General features: G+C 31.5%; 1 protein-coding gene across 1 annotated transcript in view; it reads right to left on the minus strand.

The window, feature by feature from the left end:
• PLPPR5 (phospholipid phosphatase related 5) overlaps positions 1-22,609 on the minus strand; it is a 171,641-nt gene that overhangs the window by 34,160 nt on the left and 114,872 nt on the right. The window contains exons 4-5 of the mRNA XM_031967129.1: positions 16,281-16,457; positions 10,072-10,191 (exon numbers count right to left, since the gene is read on the minus strand). Of these exons, the coding sequence (XP_031822989.1) occupies positions 10,072-10,191; positions 16,281-16,457 (297 nt within the window). The remainder of the gene's footprint in view (positions 1-10,071; positions 10,192-16,280; positions 16,458-22,609) is intronic.

Raw genomic sequence — 22,609 nt, forward strand, 5'->3', positions numbered from 1 at the left:
ATCCAATAATTATGAATAAACAAAGCACAGTCCAATTAGCCTCTAGTTCAGTTGCCTTCATTGTCTTGAAATAAAAATGTCAATATTTAATATCATCCATGACCTTCCTCATAGGTTTATTGTTTAACTTGCTTAGTTTTAATCCAAGGTGATTTTATATTTTCTTGATTCAAAACTCTATTTCAAAATGATGTGATCCTTCTAGATAATTCTAAATACCCCATGACATTTATCGAGGCCAAAACTATAGGGAACAAAGTTGAGAGAAATTCAGAACCTACCACATAAAAGTATGAGTGATCCTAGGGAATTCCTGCTTGTACTAAAATGATTTTTGTATTGCCTATTGATTGGTTTCTCTCTCAGTTAGCAGTCAACTGAATGGGTGATACAACAGAAAAACCTATTAATCAATTGTATGCATATTCAAATGAGACTAAACAAATGAGATTAAAAATGAAAAAAAAAGTTTTAAAAGGGTTCACCTAAATATAATTCTGCAAAATGTAACTTACATTATTAAAATCTCTCTGTATCTTGTATGTAATAATTTTAATTACAAAAGATAATTTTTAAGATGCCATATAAAGAACATTCATTTAAAAATCCATATGTAACAATGGTTTAGCAGATTCATTTATAACCTTAAAATCTGTAAGGATTAAAAAACTAATATTTTAAATGCCCTCATTAAATAGAATTGCAGGAAAAGTTACAGATGACAGCAGTCTAAATATTTGGTTTCCACAAAAAACATCTTTCAACACTTAAAATCTAGACTTTGGATTAAAAATGTTTCTGATATTTATTGTATGAAATATTCTAGTATTTTAATAACTAATAAAATAGCTTGAAATTGCCCCAAATGTCATCTTAAAAAATCATACAACTTTATAAAATAAAACTTTACATTTTGGGTAAGCCAGTGAATATCAAATATCTTGAAATAATTACTCATGCATAGCATTTGGAAACCTCAAAGGACTCTATCATGGAGTGTCCACTAATGTGTAATTTTAATTTTTTTCTAGTAAAGAAAGCTCAGGGTCTTCCCCTCTGCTACTCCTAGCTATGACACTGATGTATGGTACATTTATGGCAATATTTCTTTGCTGCCATGTGTAGTATATATGCCATATACATTTGGATAAAATCCGGTTCATTAATTGTATTAGCAAAAGTCAGTCTGGTGTATTGATAAGTTGTAGAGGGGCAGTTAGTGTTATTCTGACCTGATTAATCTATAAAATAGGTGGAGAAATGTTTTCTGCTGGTAGAAGGGGATTATTCTTCCTACAACTGTTGAGGCAAGATGTTGAAATTTCACACTCTTGTTATATAAAGAATAGTAATACTATCTGGAATATACATAATACTTTAACTTGTCCAAAAGCATTCTGTTGATAATTTTGTGTCAGTAAAAACACACATATGTATAACTCCAGAATATTCTTTCTTGATATATTTCCTTAGTATTAGGGTTAGGCTCCCCGGGATCTTTGAAGTTTAAATTGTTGGATTGTCATGGCCCTAAAATGACTGAAAAATAGGGCCAAGTGTTTCAAATTAAAACCTATGGCTCTGCCCACTATCTTTTTTTTCTCTAATGAAGGAGAGCTTGAGCTGAACTTTTCTGGTTCTTCCAGGGAACAAATGCAGAACCTTTCCTAGAAATTTCAGTGATTCCAGTAAGTTGGTGACTCAGTGATTAGGTCATTTAGGGTTGAAAACCTTTCTGACTACCATAGTGATATTCAGCTTGTGGTGCATCAAGCCTGAAAAGGTTTGGTATTTTGAGGTAATTTAGCTGTTGAACAGGGTGAGCTGATCATTCAATGTGTACTATCATTGTCAGTAATATAATGAGTACAAAGCTGGTCACAGAGTAAAAAATATTCTGGCATAAGTACTATCTATGACACATCCTGGCTGTGTGACCCAGGACAAATGACATAACCTTTCAATGACACAAGTATCTAAGACCACAAGATACAGAACAGTTGTCAATCTATACTGAAAGAGGGAATTCTTTCATTGGTAACTGTTTACCAAAATGACATTACAGGTCTAGGGTTAGAAAAAAAAAAGTAGTACTAGCATTATGGGTTTGATTTGTCTTGTCTTTTGTAAGTACTCAGGAAACATTCATTGAACCGCTTTAAAATGTTGGGATCAGTTCTGGTATCAAAAGATCTTGTTTCAAATCTAGCACTCTGATTTTTCTTTTCTATGATCTTTTGCAAGTCAATTAATTGACTTCCTTGCTAGTAAAGGGAATGGATTGGACTACTTGGCTAATGGACTAACTGGCCATTCAGATCATGATCTGAGTAATGGTAAAATATTTCTTTATCTTATCCATTCTGATAAGAAAATATTTTTAAAGGAAGGACAGGATATTCATGCTATTAAATTAGAAAGATGTTTAAACAATCATGTATTAATGAAATTTTCTTAAAGTCTTGACATCAATTTTCTCCTAAGAGGATAAAAAATGAATTTAACATCATTATGAAATCAAAGATACGCATATTTGAATTTCATTTCTGTTTTTTCTACTTCTAGAGAAATTGTTTGTTTTCTTAAGCAAATAGTTCCCACTTTTATGATGTTTGATAACCACTGAGGGATATTAAATGGAGCTAACATTATAATGGCAGTGTCCATAACCATATCTAAGTTTAAGCAGCAGCAGCAGCAGTAGCTAACAACCATTCCCACCTATTTTATTAGAGTAACAAAATGATCACTAGTTCCCTTTGTGTAAATATCACATCAGCCTCACTAAAATACTTTATAGTCTCTTTGATGTGTAAGGTTCTGAGGGCAAGAAAGACCAAGAAAAAGCAAGTTTTTTTTTTGATGAAATGGTTAGTCAGAATTCAAGCCACCTCTGGGAGTTGAGGGCTGTCTGTCACCTTATAGTTTGCCATTGTTGTTATTAAATTACTTATAGTTCGATTCAAATAGCTGCCTCCATGACAGCAATACAGTAGGTAAAAAAGATTTAAGCAGCTCTGGCCTCTTTGCTGTTCTACCCACAAGAATACATGGATTTTTCCTGGCTGTTCTCCACACTTAGAATTCACTTCCTCCTCATCTCTATCTCTTGACTTCCTTTACATTTTAATAAAATTCCATGTTCTACCTCTTCCCAAGTCCTCTTAATTTCAATGCCTTTTCTGTGTTGCTTATCCTGAACATATCTTTTTTGTACATGTTATTTACATGTGTTATCTCCTTTATTAGATTGTGAATTTTTTGAGAGAAGTCCATTTTTTCTTCTTTAAAAAAAATTGGTCTTTTTTTTTTTTTTTGTATTCTCAGAATTTAGCACAGTATTCTGGAAATACAGAAAAGACAAATTAAAAAAAAAAGAAGTAAGAAAAAAATGGACTTCTCTCAAGGAATTCCCAATCTAATAAGGGAGATAAGCAATTGCTTGATCAATGCTTTCTTATTTGATGCTAGAATGTTGTCAAATACAAAATGTAGTACAGTATACTAGATAAGGACATAGTCTGAAAGCACAAGTAAATTTCTGGAGTGAAAAATGAATACTAAGGAAATATATCAAGAAAGAATATTCTGGAGTTATGCATAGAATTTCTGACATGATTGTTTCCTGCTTAGTTTATATTTATATATATATTTATATGTGTGTGTGTACACATACAGACATATTATATATATATATATATTATATATATATAAAATGTGTGTGTATATATATATATATACATATGTGTACACACACACACACACATATATATATAGATAGATAGACAGATAATTGCACTTATTACCTTTTAGTTTTTATCACAGGTATAAAATTTAAGACAGTATTTACTTTGTATCTATTTCAAATATCCAAATACAATTGAATAAAAATGGAAAAATATAGCAAAATAATCACTTTCGGATTTTTTTTTTGGTCTACTGGTTTTGACAGATTTTTTCCATTCTAAATCTAATCATTGGAGTTGATAGAATAGATGATGATTAATAGTTACTAAAACTATTGTCATTGTTCAGCATAATTCTAAATATAATTATATATAACATAATACACATACATTAGTACTGATAATATTAACAAATTAGGTTTTTTCCACTTTATTATACTATTTAACTGAGGAGGTCAGTTGGTGTAAATATAATTTCTCATTCTTTTTCAAAATGGTCCTAAAGGGAATTGAAACTCTTCTGAATTGAAAGTAAATAATTCTTCTTTTGTTGATCAGTCTTTCCAATAATATTCAGGTAGTAGTATGTATACTGCTCTATAATTCATTTTAATTGTGGAACCAGTCTACCCCAAACATAAAATGTTTATCTTGAAACTATTTCATTTTTTTTTTTTTGCAAATTTTTTTGCACTTTGCAACTGGTGTTGGATGATGTGTAAAAGGCTATATTTGGAGATGGGAGTGGAGGTTTAAGAAAAAATAATAGTCATTAGGAGTTGTTATTTAAGCAATAATCTATCAGATGTACATTGCAATGTTATTTGCACATACACGATAGGCAAGTATCAGTCTAGAAAACTAACAATAGCCACGTATGTATCTATACACAGAAAAATGTGTTTGTATGTGCATGTGTAGATACATGTGTCAATGAGTTTTCGAAAGAGAAAAGGCATTCTTTTCACCCTTTTCCTACCTCATGTTCAGGGCAGACCTGGCAAGTAGGATGAGATGATTCAGACTCAAAGAAAATACTACTATTTTTATTTTTGTAAATTATCTTTATATGCAATTTACAACCTCTGTTATATCTAAAAATCCTTTATTTAAGAGTTATATGATTGGGCACTCCATACATGTGTGTATATGTATATATGCATATATATATATGTGTGTATGTATGTATCTCAAGTAAAATCTTACAAAAATGAATCTTTGGTGTTTAGTGGACATGGATATATACTAGACATGTTTTTGTGGATAAATGTTGGACAATTTCCTTAAAATGCAGATGTTGTAATATTCAAACTTCACCATGATTTTAGATAAACCATGAATTTATCCCACAAAAATAGTAATTGGATATATGATATATAATTAAAGTATCAATAGCTGTCATGAAACTAAAGACTGCATGTATGCTATAATTATCCTATAATTTATAGTTTATAAAATCACATTTAATAGAAGGGGCTTGATGAATGTATATGTTTTCTGAAAGAAAACCTTTATCTTTTTTGAATAAAACTGACAACTGGAAAATGATGAGCTAATGAAGCATCAGTAAACCTTTGCCATTTTGAGTTTTGAGTTTTTGCTATTTCAAGTAGCATAATCAAAGATTTTTAGGATATGCTTTTACTATATCTAAAGAGCAATTTGCAAGACGAGTCTAGGTAATTTCTATCCACCAACTGCCAAATTAATGCACATGGAAAAACATATATTTCCAAAACATGGAGTCTGTGTTTTATGTCGTAGTATAGTCAACAGTAAATAAGCATATATTAACCATTATTATGATCCAGGCACTATGCAAAGAGCTGAGTGATATAAAGGAAGACAAAAACATAGTCCTTGCCCTCAAAGAACTTACATTCTAAGAAAAGAGATATTATATAAATAAGTATATCTCTACAAGATACATTCAGAATAAATGGGAGGTAACCTGCAAGGAAGGGAAAGGCAGAGGTCTCTTGCAGAAGGTGGAATTTAAGCTGAGTCTTGGAAGAACTCAGGCTTCACTATAGATTTAAGCTGTGTCATCTGTAGAATAAAAATATTGGACTATATGACCTTTAAGATTTTTCTGAAACTATTTTTAGGATCCCATGATCCTATTTACTCTTTGCAGGTCTTAAGCATAGGATGCTAGCTTTATATACTGGCCCCAAAGGGTCACAAATTTAGAGCTGGAAGGAAAATTAGAGATTATTTAATCTACCTTTTTGTTTTCAAGCTGAAATAAGTGAGAACATGAAAGGTAATAACACTTGCATAATATCATACAGGTAGCAGAAGCGATTTTCAAATAAAATTTCTCTCACTCCAAATTCATGCATTATAAGTTATTCCCCCAACCTAACCATCAGAATCAAAACAAAGAATAACCATCTGAACTCAGTCAGAAATTATTTGAAAATATGGCAATGAATTCATGCATATAGGAGGTAGCTACTTACAATCTGATGAATGAAAACTGACTCTGATTGGTTAATACAATGGGAGATGGACTATATTAAAATGAGGGTCTTGGGTCACCCAAATCTTCATCAAAGACATATTGATTTCCATATCACCTCTTTGGCAAAGAGAGAATCAATTCTTCCCTAGACTTGTCTGAACAAACATAATGAGAAAATAAACATATTAAACCCAAATTTGAAAAAAAAAATTATTATCTGATTAGATCTTGGCCTGGGTAAATCTTTTTTTTTAATTTTTTAAAAAGTTTTTTTTTATTCTTAAAACATATGCATATAGTTTTCAACACTCATCCTTGCAAAACCTTTTGTTCCAATTTTTTTTCTGCTTAGCTTCCTTATTCCCTTCCCTATATAGCAAGTAATCCAATATATATTAAATATGTGCAATTCTTCTATACATATTTCCACAATGATCATTCTGCATAAGAAAAATCAGATCAAAAAGGAAAAAAAAATAGAAAGAAAACCAAATGCAAGTAAACAACAACAAAAAAGGGAAGATACTATGTTGTGATCCACACTCAGTCCCCACAGTCCTCTGGGTGCAATTGGCTCTTTCTATCACGAATCTATTAGAACTGACCTCATTGTTGAAAAAAGCCATGTCTATCAGAATTGATCATCAGATAGTCTTGTTATTGCTGTATAACAATGTTCTCTTGGTTGTCCTTACTTCCCTTAGCATCAGTTCATGTAGGTTTCTCCAGGCCTCTCTGAAATCATTCTGCTGATTGTTTCTTATAGAACAATACTATTTCAATACATTCATATACCATAATTTATTCAGCCATTCTCCAACTGATGAGCAGTCACTCAGTTTCCAGTTTCTTGCCACCACAAAAAGAGCTGCTACAAACATTTTTGCATATATGGGTCCTTTCCTCTTTTTTAATGATCTGTTTGGAATACAAGCCCAGTAGTGACACTGCTGAATCAAAGGGTATGCACAGTTTAATAGCTCTTTTTTTGTCATATTCCAATATTCTATATTGCTCTCCAGAATGGCTGCATCAGTTCACAGCTTTACCAACAATAGACACTAGTCTGGGTAAATATTTAAGAAGGATTTCCCCCACTGGTTGATTTCTGGATAAGGAAATTAAAAAGGGATGAAGACCTTGGTCCTGATTTAATAATTAGTTATTAAATACAAGAGAGAAATATTCATTTCTCACATGGGGGTTAAGAATCATAGAAATATGAGGCCATTCATAAATCTTAATGTCGCTGCTGATACCCTAAGAGATTGTTGCCTATTGTCAAAAGACTTGATATATTACTGAAGGAATTAAACAATGGCCATGCTGCTAATCTTGCCATGAATGAAACCAGAAGTTTCAGGAATTTGTAGCTGAATAGGATTGTTCATAATTTCTCTTCTGAGAGGTGAATAAAGGAACTGGCAGAGTTAATTTTGTCATGTTCCCAAGGAGAACAAAAACATTTAGTCATCATTGGGTTTTGGATCTTATAGTGCATGTCATGAAAATAGTTGAAGTTTATGTGTCAACATCTATTGCAGAGCATGAAGAAATAGAAGAATGTCACAAGGTTCTCCAAACCAGCTCAATATACATTTTGACCCTTGATTATCATAAGCAGAGAGGCATAATGATTAAGAACAATGGTGGGTATTGCAAATATCAGAGAGACATGGCAATAAAGAGTGATGGTAATTATAATGCCAGGAAGAGACAGCAACAAAGTACAGTAGTGACTATAACTGTTTGATTATTTGTAAAACATTTAAGTGGAAGATGAAAATTTTCAATGACATCTCACAAAACAGTAAAAATCAATGAAGGGGAAATGAGATTATAGATAAACATGAGACTACTAAGTCAGATCATCTCACTGGCCCTTATATAAAAAGGAAACAAATAAAATTGACTAAATATTCCATTTTTTCTAGTATCCACATCAGTGATAACAGTGAATTTAACACTTTGGGTATCTATCAGTTCACATCTCAAGGTTATATGAAGAAATAAAAATGATATTAGCAAAATATCAGGCTGGGCCAGTCAAATACATGTAGAAGAAACCTCTGTTGAATGTGAAAAAATTTAAAAGCAGAAAAGTTCAATTTTCAATATATCGCAAAGTGGTTTTTTTTTTAAATCAATGAAAATGAGAGATAATGTAGCTAGATCTAATGTTGCAGTGATGCTCACGAAATATTTAAAGCAGAAGGTCTTTGGTACTAGGTTCATATTAGTAGGACCATTCATATGAATGAGATCATAGATCCATCAAAATATAGGTGTATACATGAAATCATTTTATTGCAACCTCATTGTCTACAATCAATATTTTTAGAAGTCAACAATGGAGCTTTGACTTTGATGGATCCTTTCTCTGATGTTAGCTAAAGTCTATTGCTATTTTCTAGTGTAAATATTCACTCATATTTTGCAAGATTAGATTCTCTATTATGTAGTCATGTAAAAAGCTGCATGTGAAAAACAAACAAAAAAACTAAATCAACACAGTTGTCCTATTTTCATGAAAAGTGTTTTTTTAAATTCTCTTCAATCTGTGATTTTCCTGTGACTAAACAAGGAGCAATTTTCTAGGTAACAAAATATGTGATATTCACTTCTGAAAACTATTCTTTCTCAAGTAGAATACAGTAATTTTAGAACGAAAATTATTTTCTATATCTGACTTTGTTCTTTTCGAAATATTAAAATAAAATTTTCCCTTTACTTTTATTTTCTTCTTGAAATCAATGCTTATTGAAGTTTTAGAGTTGAGTTTTATTCTATTATATAATATTCTAGAATACAAATGCAGGCTCACCTAAAGATTTATTCTTCTTGAAATAAGAAAGGCCATATAACATTTACATGATAATAAAACCATACTATGGAATGCTAAAAACTGGGAAAAATATCTTTGCATGTTGCTATTCATTTATTGTCACAGACATTTCCAGTGAGGATATTTGATTTATTCTAATGCCATATAGATATAAATATTATATATATATGTGTGTGTGTGTTACCAAAGTTACTGTGTATATATATATATATATGCATATATGTATACACATATATACACATACTCTCTATAAAATCTTATGACTAGAAAAGTCTTTGAGCAGTAAGTTATGTAACCTGATGCCCTATTTAAACCCCAAACAAAACAAAATAAGACAATTTAGGACTTGTTAACTGAGTTCTTTTCTCTAATTATTTAATGTGATATCAGATATTTTTTGAAAACTTCAATTTGATGTTTTGATTAGGCCAGTGTTGATGAGTCTCTGTGATTTGATTTCAATCTACCTTTCTCAACTTATCTTTCCCACATTATTTTTCATTAGATTCAAGCACTTCTCATCTCATTCTTTTGCCCTTACCATTCCTTTTCTTCCCATCTCCCATAGCCCAACCCTAATCTCATGTTTTGTTCCTCACATTACAGTTCTATATGTGTTTATTACATATTATAAGCTTCTTTATGATGTATTTTTCCTATTTCATATCCCAAACAGTATCATGTACAAAATGAGCATTCAATAAATATGTGTTAAACTAATATGACCCCTACAAGATTTCTTTAAACTTTTCCTTTTCTGTCTAAGTTTTATTAGCAGATATTACTTATTTTGAAAGTGTCAAGAAGCTTGGAGGTTTTTTTCCCCTTATGTATATGTACCCTTGCTTCTGCCTGCAAAAGAAGCACTTTTGGTAGAATAAGTATGTTCCACAATCATTTCTTTGTGACCGTGACTTTGTTTAATCTTAAATTAGATTAAATTCTACTCAGATTGTATTGGTAAATCATGGAGATGACTCTCTTTCAGATAAATAAAAAAATCATGTGACTTCTTCCCAGATAACAATCATGGTTTAGAATGTAAATGATGAAGCACTTAAGACAGATGTTACCTTTTCTAAGGGACTTTCTACTCGAGGAATGCTGATCATTGGCATCTGTGCCAGATTGTCCATGTGTATGTGTTCATTTTCTGGTTGTCTTCCTTTGAAATTGTTTACCACACATACGACCTAGAAGTTACAGAAAATAATAACCGTTAAATTGCATCCAAAGTGATCACTTCCTGTGGTATTTCTATGGCTAATGGGTTGACAATTCTAATTAAGATAACAGTAGATTCAACCACTTTGAAAAGATTGCATAGGGGTGAAATAAAAGCTAAATTTATTTTCTCTGAATATGTCTGGTGGACTTTAATTATAAATAAAATTTACACAAGTATTACGTAATTCAGAAAATAAAGCTCACCACTTGCTCTACCATTCAATTAATAATGACTTTGATTCTCAACATTTCTCACTAAATGTGTATGATTCAAGTATTTTTGATGCCCAAATCAATTCAAGAACATCACAACCCTATGCATATTAATAGCCCAATGACATTTCCTAATGTAGTTCACGATTTAAATGGAATTTATTTCACATCTCTCTAGGAGTATCACATTCACTATAAAACATTTTACAACTGGAACCCTTCACAAATTCAGTAGTTTTCCATTTAGTAACCATATTTATTGTCTGTTTATAAATTTCTTTTACACATCTGACATTTTCATAATAGCTCACCTGGGTTACTGTTGAAACTAGAGATGCTATAAAGGGAATTGATCTTGTTACCAATAGCTTTTGTCATCTTGGTTTCAAATTCATTTAAGAATATTGTGGTAGGAGAATTTAATTTCAGTGCCATGATCAAGAAATGCACTAATGTTGGCTTATGTAAATTAATTAATAATTTTTCTGTCTACTTTTCTCTGCATTTGTAACTTATTTTTAAATTATTATTTCATTATTCTCTATAGTGAAACAGGAAAAAAAGTTCAATTTTTGTACAGTTAGAATATAGCAATTCTTTTTCATAAATGTTTAATGTATAATTACAAATTTAAATTACAAAATTCCATAGTCTCTACTGGGAAGGCTTTTATTTAAGAAGGCTTACCACCAAATTTTCTCCAAAGGCCAATTAGATTTTTGGTTGCTATCCAGTTTTATAAACAAAATTACTCTGTATGATAATAAAACTATACTATGGAATGCTAATAGCTGAGAAAAATATCTTCACATGTTGCTATTCATTTATTGTCACATACATTTCCAATGAGGATATTCAATCTATTCTAATGCCATATAGATATAAATAATATATATGTATGTTACCAAAGTTACTGTGTATATATATGTATACACACATAGACATACACTCTCTAGAAAATCTTATGACTAGAAAATCTTTGAGCAGTAAGTTATTCAAATCAGTTTTATATCTTAAAGCCAGGCTATACCCAAACCATCATAGGTTCCTAAGAATCTATTTCATTTTAAAAATTATTAGGGAATTAAGAATTATTAGGGAAAGATATTTTTGATCGTTATCTTGCTCCCATCTGCCTAACTACTTATTTCACATTATTTACCTTCACATACTATGTTCCAGCTAAATAAGCAGCGATGTTTCTCCTCCTAACTAAATGTGCTATCATCTCCTATCTTTGCACCTTTGTATTTGCTGTGGTTTCTATTCAATAATACAACTCCAAACTTCATTCGAAATTCAATTCCTGTGCCAGTGCCTTTGTAATATCTTTCCTAACTCCCTTCAACAATCCAGTTGTTTATATTCACTTCCTCCTGATATCAGAACATATTTACTTATCTGTATTTAAATTTATCCTGTACAGAGAATATAAGATTCTTGAGCCAGGAATTATGGAAAATACAAATTCTTTGAAGGAAGGGAATGTTTGTTCTTTTGAGGGGAGGGGTCTTAGTATTATTTAGCACATAATAGAGATTTAATAAATGCCAATTTAATTTAATTTCATTGTTCATTAAAATAGAAAGCTAGGTGATATAGTGGGAAAAGCTCTAGGTCAAAATTAAAGAAGTAAAATCTAGTTGTGTGATCCTGGGCAAATCATTTAATTTCTGTTTGTCTCAGTTTTTTTAACTGTAAAATAAGAATACCAGAAAACATCATTAGATTAGGAGTCAGGCAGAAGATACTGCTTTGGCACCAAGTTTCCTCATTTGGGAAGATTGGATTCTATTATTTCTAAAATCTTTTTATCTCTTAGATGTTATGATCCTATACTCCTTGACAGTAGCTAAAATATCTATTCATCACCATACCTTCTGTACATAATGGATAATATCAAATATGGGTACAGTTCCTTGCATATAAAAACAGTCAAATATTAGTTTAATTGAAACATACAACTTCATGTTAAGTCAAAAAATTCTAGAGATTTTAGAAAACTATTTACCCATATTGTTATTTTCCCCTGAATATTTGTTAGTTCCTACCACAAAGCTAATTTCCTTTTTACTGAGATCTTTCCTGATTCCCCAGGTTCATTTCTCCCTGTCTGAAACCAAATAGCATTTAATTTTACAGCCATACCCTGCACTTACTATGTAATATTATCCATTATAGCTCTCTGTGTTCCTATTTCATCATACCATCAGAGAATGGACTCTAAATCTTTGTACCTCCCTTAGCACTTAATGCCCTGTGACCAAGAGCACATTTTTACATGATATAACTGTTAGATTCATTACGGGAGAGCAAAGAATGCTGGGTTAGGTACCAGAGACCAGAAGTTCAGATTCATTAGAAATTGGAGGAAGAGATGGGGCACAGTAAAATAAAAGACATGGAACTTCATTAAAATAAATTACAATTAACTATATCTAGAAAGAGAGATTACAAAACTATGTGGGAAATTGGGAAGGTCAGAATTAATAGAGCCCTTCATTAAAAGAAATTACAATTAACTATAGCTAGAAAGAGAGACTATATAACTATGTGGAAAATTGTGCAAGTTAGAATTACTAGAAAGGTGTGGAATGATCAGGGGAAGAGGTTCATGAAGAAGAAGCTCATAAATTTAGAGCTGGAAAAAAACACTCAAAGGATATCTAATTAAATTCCTTTTTTATCACAGTTAAATAAACCAAAAGTAAGAAAAATTACATGACTGGTCCAGGGTTATATAGATAGTGAGTAGCAGAAGCAGGATTTGAACCTAGGGTCTCTAACTACTAAATTCAGTAGTCTTTCTCTAGTACTATTCTGTCTTCAAAAGACTTGAACAAGATCTTGTCTAGTTAAGTTAAATAAAAGAAAAAAACATTTTTGGAAAAGGAAAAATGTGAACACATGAATAAAAATGAAAGTGAATGTGGTATGCTTAAAAGAAATATAATGTTGATTAGAGTGGGAAGTACAAATTAATGAATGATGGGAAATAAACTTGAAAAAGTAGAGTAGGGCCTATTAAAGCCTACACTGAAGGCTTACACATACTTCATTTCTTGTTGAATTTAACTTAATTGACACTGTCCAATCAAGGAGCAATGAAGAGTTTTTGAGAGGATGAGAAAGACCACTTAGTAAAAAAGGTTTGAAGTCAGTGAGGTCAATTAGGAACCTCTGGAAATCCCGGGCAAACATAGACAGAGATGAATATAATGGCACATCCCTAGAAAAAAATATATTGGCTCATAAGAGAGCAAATGGGAATTTTTTCCCTGTCTATCACTATACAGAACTCATATTATATATGCCTGTGATGATAATTATATAGATCTTAGCATCCACACTTTAGAAATTGGAGGTTCCTTATAGACCTTTTATTCTAATCCTCTCATTTTATATATGAAAAAGAATGAGGTCCAAAAAATTCAGAGATTTGTTCAAGGTCACATAGCCTCCTCCTCTGACTTCAAATCCAGCATACTTTCTATCCTATCTTAGAATGGAGATGAGGGAATGGAAACAAAATCAGAGATATATGAAAAATATAGTCATTGGTAGTCTGACTCATTATAGAGAATCAACAAATAACATAAACTAAAATGACTCAGTATTGTTGAAGTTGAGTGATTTGGAGAAGGCCAATACCACTGACAGAGACAGAGAAATTGAGTCAAATTAAAAACAAATTTCATTTGGGAAGTGTTTGAGAATTCCAGATACCTTTTGAGAATACTGTAAATAGCTCAGATTGGAAAACTAGGATTGAAAATCATTGCTTTAGGGATAAACATTTAGTGGTAGTCAATGGAAACAGATGGGGTCCACTTTGAGAAATGCTTAAAATACAAAAATTATAGTTACCAAAATAAGTTATCTGGAAAAGAACATTTGTGATATAAAAGCATTTACTCCAGGCTTTTAAAAATATTAAGTATCACAGTGGCTTTAAAATATTTGTTTACAAGAAGCTTCCAAAGTACTGTTTGTATCATATGGATTCTTCAGGAGACAAGCTAGCCTAAAGAAGCAAGCTTTCCTCTCTTTGAAATTATTTTTAAAAATTGTTTTATAGGATTTTAGATATATTAGAGCCAGACTGGACACTGGAATCCATTTGCATTAACCACTTCATTTTACACATGAAGAAACTGAGCCTTGGAGGGATTAGTTATCACATATCAAGTGAAGACCAGTTTACTAGGGAGCATAGTTTTTAGTCTTGAATCTGGAGTGTGAGAAATGAGTTAAAATATGATTCAGGGCATTGTTTACTATGTGATGATGGACAAGCCATTTCACTTGTAATTGCCTCAGTTTTCTCATATCTGAAGTGAGGGTACTAAGTATTGATTTAATAGAATCATTATGAGGATAAAATATGATAGCCTTGATAAAGCATTTAGCAAACATTAAAGAGCTGTATAAATGATAGCTATTATTATTATTACTAGACATATTAGATTTTTTTACTTTTGACTCAATTATTTTTCTATTGAACCATTATGCATGCCTTTTATTTCACATTATTGCTCTTCATACACACTTTATTCTAAAGAAGGTGGTTTACTAACTGTTGCTAGTATATAACATTTCATTCCCTTCTCTATCAGTGACTTTTACTGAGAGTCCCCTTAGTCTGGAATGCACTCCCTTTCTAACTTCTTCACCCTATTCATCCGCATAAATTTTTTCTGAAAATTATTTTATCATTTACCATGAAATGAATTGTTTTTTCTATAAAAACTTTCTTAATTTTCCAGGTTTATTATGACTTTTAATAATAAATCAAATAGCATTTTATGTATTACCCTATTTCCATAGCACTTATCATTCAAAACAAGTCACATATCTCTTCTTATATAAACACTTTCCATATCCTTCCCACTATTAGCATATTAAACTCCTCATGAATTTACTTTCTATTATATTGAATAGGTTTTGTATTTATCTATCTGAGGAAAAAATATATTTCTCCAGTAGAACCCTTAAGGGAGAGGTCTCATTAATAATCACATCACTATTATTAATATAGGATTTATATAGTATATTCAGGTTTGGAAAATGCTTTTACTGTTATCTCATTTGCATCTTACAGTAACACTTTAGGTAGGTACTACGATTCTTCCTGTTTTAGAGATAGAAAACCAAGTCAGACAGACTTGCTTAGGAGCACACATAGGCTGAAGCAAAAATTGAACTCAGGACTTCCTGACTCCAAATTCAAAGCTCCAGCCACTGTGCCCAATAGCTTCATCTTTAAAATTTACTTTTATTTTTGTACTTTCAGGTCTAATGCAGCCCTTTATAAATGAAAGAAATTGAATCATGTCATAGATCTGGGAGTTAGAAATAAGATAAAACTGAATTTTAAAAATAACAATGATCGTAGCTCACATTTATATAATTTGCACTTGGCAAAGTACTTTCCTCACACTATCCCCATGAGTTGGATTATATAAGTATTATTATTCTTATTTTGCCTCTAGGTCCAGTATTCTGTCCATTAAAACCAGGATGCTTTGTACCTGTAGGAGAATAATATTGGTTTAGATTTCATGAATTCCTAGGTCTGTCCCATTTTCAAGGGTTATGCAAGCATAAGTTAATTTTATGTAGAAAGTGGGTTTCAGGAAATATATTCATAATCATGTAATTTAGAAATGGCACTTAATCTTCATCAGAGAGAACGAGGGGGATACTATACATAAGTCCCATTTAATTTCTACACACAATAGTGAGAATTAGTATAGCTTTTACACACTCATTTTCTCAAAATGGATAATGCAAGTTCACTTGCCTCAATGCAATGCAATCAAAATCAGCCTCAAGTACTTACCAAAAATACTGCTATAGATATTCCAACAAGAAAACCTGCTATCACATCTGACCAATGATTTCGATATTCTGCTACTCTGTTGAGTCCAGTAAGAAAGGCCAAACACATTAAGCCCAAGCATAGAACTGGTTTAGCAAGTCTTGTTCCTTTGGCTTTTATTGTGTTGGTAATGTACATCTGAAATGACAAATGGAAAAGGACAAGATACTAAGCAGTCTATATGCCAATCTAATACATTTCTGTCAAATTATCATTAATTCAGAGTAGAAGGGAGTTTAGCGGTCACATAAAACAGCTCTATCATTTTACAGATGAGGCAATGGAGACCTAGACAAGTTATTACTTGCCCAAGGTGAAGAATGAAGTTGCAGAACCAGGTTCTAAACTCAGATCTCAGGACTTTGGATCCAGTAATCTTTCTAGTAAACTACTTTATTTCTTATGTATGCTCTATGAAAAAAAATGTGTGGATAGTGTATCAATATGTCCATAAAGTTTGACTAATATCAGTTTAATTAAGCTTATTGCCATTTTAATAAAATTAACCATAAAAGTACAGATGAAATGATAGGAATAATTTAATTTTACTTACCCATTGATAACCTTTTTTAACCCAATATTTTAATTAATAATCCATGTCTGTACAGTATTCATATTCAAAATGGACAAAATAATGGAATCTGAAAGCTGGAATTGACTTCAGAGTCCAACCAACCACTTAGTCAAAACTTTTATCTGAACAAGACACAAACATCATACCAAATTTGTGATCATATAACATTTGCTTAAAGACCTCAAGTGAGAGAGTGATATCAAGGTTCCAAGGCAGTCAATCTCACTTTTTTGAAGCTACAATTGTTAGGAAGTGTTTCTTTAGAGTAAGCCTAAATTTGCTTATTTTTATCTTGTACACATTTTAAAGATAACTCACTGTAATGCTTTGCTACCTCTATTCTTGAAGGATCATAGGATTTTGATCAAGGACTGGAATGGATCTCAAAGGTACAAACCCTTCGTTTTACAGATGAAAAAATTGAAGCCCAGAAAACATAAATATCTTGGCCAAGGTCACACCAATAGTAAGTGGCAAGACCAAAATTCAAGCTGAGGTTCTTTGATTGGAAATGAAGGATCTTTCTGATTATATCTTTCTATATCCCAGGGATAAGTAGGTCAGTCTTAATCTCTCTTTCACATCACATGCCTTCCAAATTTTTATAATCAGCTGTCATATCCCTTCAAGGCTTTCCTTTCCATTCCCACTTTTTTCGACTGATCCTCACATGGTACTGAATCCAACATTATGCATTAGTTAAAAATGCACATTGGCAAAGGTATATTGTATCAAAAATATTGGACAATATGGTGACAAAATAATACTATGCATCAAAAATATACTCTTCTGAAGAGGGAATCTGGAAACGTTTGTGAAAAAATCAATGGCTTACAAAAATGAAGCAAAACTGTGGTAAGAAGTATAGTTCAGACAGACTAAACAGGGAGAAAATCAAGATGAACTAAATAATTAGATGAATCTGATTAGATTGTAAATTCCTTGAGTATAGGGATGTCTTTTGCCTCGTTTTTGCATTCCAACTGCTTATCTAAGTCCCTAGCACATAGTAGGTACTTAATAAATGTTCAGTGATTGATTAACTAACTGATAAACTACAAAACCAGAACACAAAAGATTGACAATAAGGCACAACATTTACCTTGTCAATCACTTAATTATGAAGCTCTTTTAGATAAAATTAAGAGAAATGAGATAGATAATAGTATTGCTAGGTAGATTAAGGATTGACTATCTGGTGCCAAAGAATGGTTATTAATGACTGAAATAATCTGGGAGAAGGTCTTTAGTGGAACAACAGAGCACTCTTTTCTTTATCCTCTTTTGGGTCAACATTTTTTTCAATAAATTTGATGACGTAATAAATAACTAAATTATTAAATGCAACAAAAATGGAAAGAATAACAAATACATTAGATGACAGAATCAGGCCTTTTTTATAGAGAGAGATTTCCTTGGGCTAGAATGAGAGGCCAAATCTAATAAGATGAAACCAAATAGAACAAATCTGATTTAATTTTTCCTTCACATGATGACCATTTAAATATCTGCAGACAACAGTCATGTGTTTTCCTAGATAGTTTCTTTTCTTAGGCTAAACATTCCTAGTTCCTTCAACAACTTTTTGTACTGAGTTATTTTAAGTACATTTATCATTCTGGTCATTGTATTCTGCTAATTTATTTCTTAATTAAATCTAGTGCCAATGATCAAATAGAATATACCAAATAGGGTATGATAAGCAGAACTGTTATCTTTCTTGCTTTGAATACTCTTCTACTGCAGTTAATATTTACTTTCTTTTTTCTTCTTTTTTTTAAGATTTCTATATCACATTGTCACCTTTTATTGAACTTTTAGGCTAATGATATTTTCATTTTTTTAATTACAAAAATTCTTGTAGAAGTACATTTTCAATCAATCAACAAATATTTATTAAGTGCCTATTCTGTGACAATGTCCTAGGTACTAGGGATAGAGGCAGATGTAAAGAATGAAATCTGTATTTGTATAGTTGATTCTTTGAATCATGTATAGCAATTTCTATTTATCTCTGTTAAATATCATCTTGTTGGACTTGGTTCATCAATCCATTCTGTTGACATATTTTTGATCTTGATTCTATTACTCAATGAATTTGTTTTAAAGGACAAAGTTAGGAGCAACAGATAAAATTAATGAGAGGCACATTTTCCCTCAATATGATGGGGAGAAACAACTTTCTAGCAATTAGACTTTTTTAAAAAAATGTAATGGGTGAAGCTAAGTGGCACACTATATAGAATGCTGGACCTAGAGTTGAGAAGACTCATCTTTCCAAGTTCAAATCTGGCCTCAGATACTTCCTAGCTGAGTGACCCAGGGCAAGTAACTTAGGCCTATTTGCCTTACTTTCTTCATCTGTAAAATGAAGTGCATAAGAAAATGGCCAATCTCTCCTGTTTCCCTATCAAAAAAATGCTAAATGTGGAAGACATGATTGAAATGACTGAAAAAAAAAGTATGAGCTGCCTAATGAGACATCAAATTCCCCCTACACTATCCAGGTGGAGGCTGGATGATTACTTTTTCTAGTTGTCAGAAAGGGAATTTTTTTCTACTAAGTTATGGGTGAATTGAATAAAGCAATACTGAGATCCTAATGTGGTTCTGGGATTTGATGAAAACTACAATTTTCAATCAGTTTCAATTACAGCATTGGAAAATGTGGATATAATCATAGTATATGAATTTACATATAAAATCAGATTTGAAGGAGCTGATTTTTAAATAAGTTTTAAGTTCAAAACTAATTGTATTTTGTAATCTTTGTAACATGGCTTTAAGATTTAGTTCTAGTGACCAAAATTAATTTTAAATGATAAAATATTATATCCTTTTAAAGTAAGAATTACATCAAAACAAATATGAAGGAGAAAATGCAATAGTTGTAGAAATAATGAATAGACATCTATTTAGACCTCTGACTCCTTGTTTGATAATAAGGATGAATTAGTGACAATTAACCTCACTTCATATGAAGTTTAAAAGTTAAAAACTTTTATATTCATCAGTAACTTGATTTCTTCTCAATCCGACAAGTTCTTTCCTTGAATGGTTTATAAAGTTAAGCCTTCTCATGTGTAGGCCTGTTGCAAATCTATGTACAGAAAATGAAACATACCTGTTTTATTTTTTGGAGTGATGAATAGTATTATCTATGACAAAAAGCTAGTTTTGACTGCAAAATTTGGATACTATATTGATGTTGAGGAAATATTTTTAATTAAAGACCATGACACTAATGTTATGATCAGAAAATGCTTTGAAAAATAGATAATTCAACAATATTGTCAATCACTTGACCACTTGGGCTTAATCAAAACACATGAACCCAGAACTTCACTTGATTAGAAAAGAAGCAGCATGTAAGTTACTATTCTACATTTCCCATTTTAGATTCTCATGAAATTTATAAACCATTTTGTTTGGCTCTTCTAGGGAAACCTTTTTATCTTAAATAATCACCATATAGTAACTGTGGAAATATTTCATAATCTACTATGCAACTTTCTGAGTGTTTTGTGCCACACAAAACACAACCTCTATGAGAAATGGGAGCTTCTTTTCCAATTCTTAGCTGAAAACTTTTGAGTTTATGCTGTGATATTTTGACCTAAATTAAGGAAGTGATCAAAAAATTTAATTTGATACAGATGTGTATAGCATAGATGGAGCATGAAGGAAGAAACTGAAAAACAAAATTATGTATATTTATACTTATGTAAATATGTATACATATTTTGATGATAGCTACAATATTCATTAAGCATGAGGTGAATATCATATTTTTTCTGGCTCTGTATCGTATAGCATAGAGTATCGAAATGAGCCATGGAAAAGTAATTGTGAGAAAATTTGAGTAATTTTTTAAAATTAACTTCAACTCTGATGTATCTTTTCTAATATTCATTATTCTTCATGATGGTCAAAATGCTAAACATATATTTTAATTGAATAATGCAAATTAACTGAAAGAATTGAAATATGTCATTACCAAACTGCTGTCAGTGATCTGTGAAAGATTACTGAGCATGAGAAAAGCACTGCAAAATTGAAAAAAAAAAGTGAACGTCTTTATTGGGTTGGGGGAGAGAGACATGGATGAATTCTCCAAACTCTGGACATTATTAAATAAAAGTTCTGTAAAGATTTGCAAAGGAAATAGCATTCAAAAAGCCCAGGAGGTCTTGATCAAGAATAGATTATGTCAAACTAGCCTCAGAGGGTTATTGGGAGATCAGAGGAATGAGGAAGGGAGAATAAATGTAGGTTTCAGCAGTGCATTTGACAGTTGTCTCATGCTAGCTTTGTGTATGAGATGAAGATGTATAGACCAGCTGACAGTCAATTTATTAGATTAGGAACTGGTTGAATAGCTTGCAAGGATCATTCATAGGTTACTTCCCATTTTAAGGGAAACTTCAAACCTCAGGGTTTTGTCATTGGTCAAAATTTTTATCAGTGACTTTAATGACACAAAAAAGTTATTGTCAAATTTTAGATGAAAGGAATCTGGGAATGAAAGCTAACACACAGGATGATTGAAATAGAAAATAATCTCAACAATATTAAACATTGAGTAGAATCTAAAAATGAATTTTAGAGAAAGAAGTTTATCAATTTATATGTTCATACATGTAAGAAAAAACATTAATATTAAAATGCCTTTTCTTTCAACGTCTTCTTAACTGTCTGGTTTTCAATGTCATTTTTCTATCAAAACTTCACTAAGGTTACCAGTGATCTCTTTTTTTTTGTTAATATTTATATAGTGCTTTTATTTTCTATTTTTTTGTTAATATTTATATAGTGCTTTTATTTTTTATTTATTTTTTTGTTAATATTTATATAGTGCTTTTATTTTTCATTCATTCATTTATTTATTTATTTATTTATTTTTATTATTATAGTAACTTTTTATTGACAGATTCCATGCCAGGGTAATTTTTTTTTACAACATTATCCCTTGCACTCACTTCTGTTCCGATTTTTCCCTCCCACCCTCCACCCCCTCCCCTAGATGGCAAGCAGTCCTATATATGTTGAATATGTCCTAGTATATCCTAGATACAATGTATGTGTGCAGATCCAAACAGTTTTCTTGTTGCACAGGGAGAATTGGATTCAGAAGGTAGAAATAACCCGGGAAGAAAAACAAAAATGCAAACAGTTTACATTCATTTCCCAGTGTTTTTTTCTTTGGGTGTAGCTGCTTCTGTCCATCATTGATCAATTGAAACTGAATTAGGTCTCTTTGTCAAAGAAATCCACTTCCATCAGATTACATCTTTATACAGTATCGTTGTTGACGTATATAATGATCTCTTGGTTCTGCTCATTTCACTTAGCATCAGTTCATGTAATTCTCTAAGCTTCTCTGTATTCATCTTGCTGGTCATTTCTTACAGAACAATAATATTCCATAACATTCATATACCACAATTTACCCAACCATTCTCCAATTGATGGTCATCCGCTCAGTTTCCAGCTTCTAGCCACTACAAACAGGGCTGCCACAAACATTTTGGTACATACTGGTCCCTTTCCCTTCTTTAGTATCTCCTTGGGGTATAAGCCCAGTAGAAACACTGCTGGATCAAAGGGTATGCACAGTTTGATAACTTTTTGGGCATAATTCCATATTGCTCTCCAGAATGGTTGGATTTGTTCACAGCTCCACCAACAATGTATCAGTGTCCCAGTTTTCCCACAT

Source organism: Sarcophilus harrisii, chromosome 4, assembly GCF_902635505.1.
Source record: "Sarcophilus harrisii chromosome 4, mSarHar1.11, whole genome shotgun sequence".
Taxonomy (NCBI): Eukaryota; Metazoa; Chordata; class Mammalia; order Dasyuromorphia; family Dasyuridae; genus Sarcophilus; species Sarcophilus harrisii.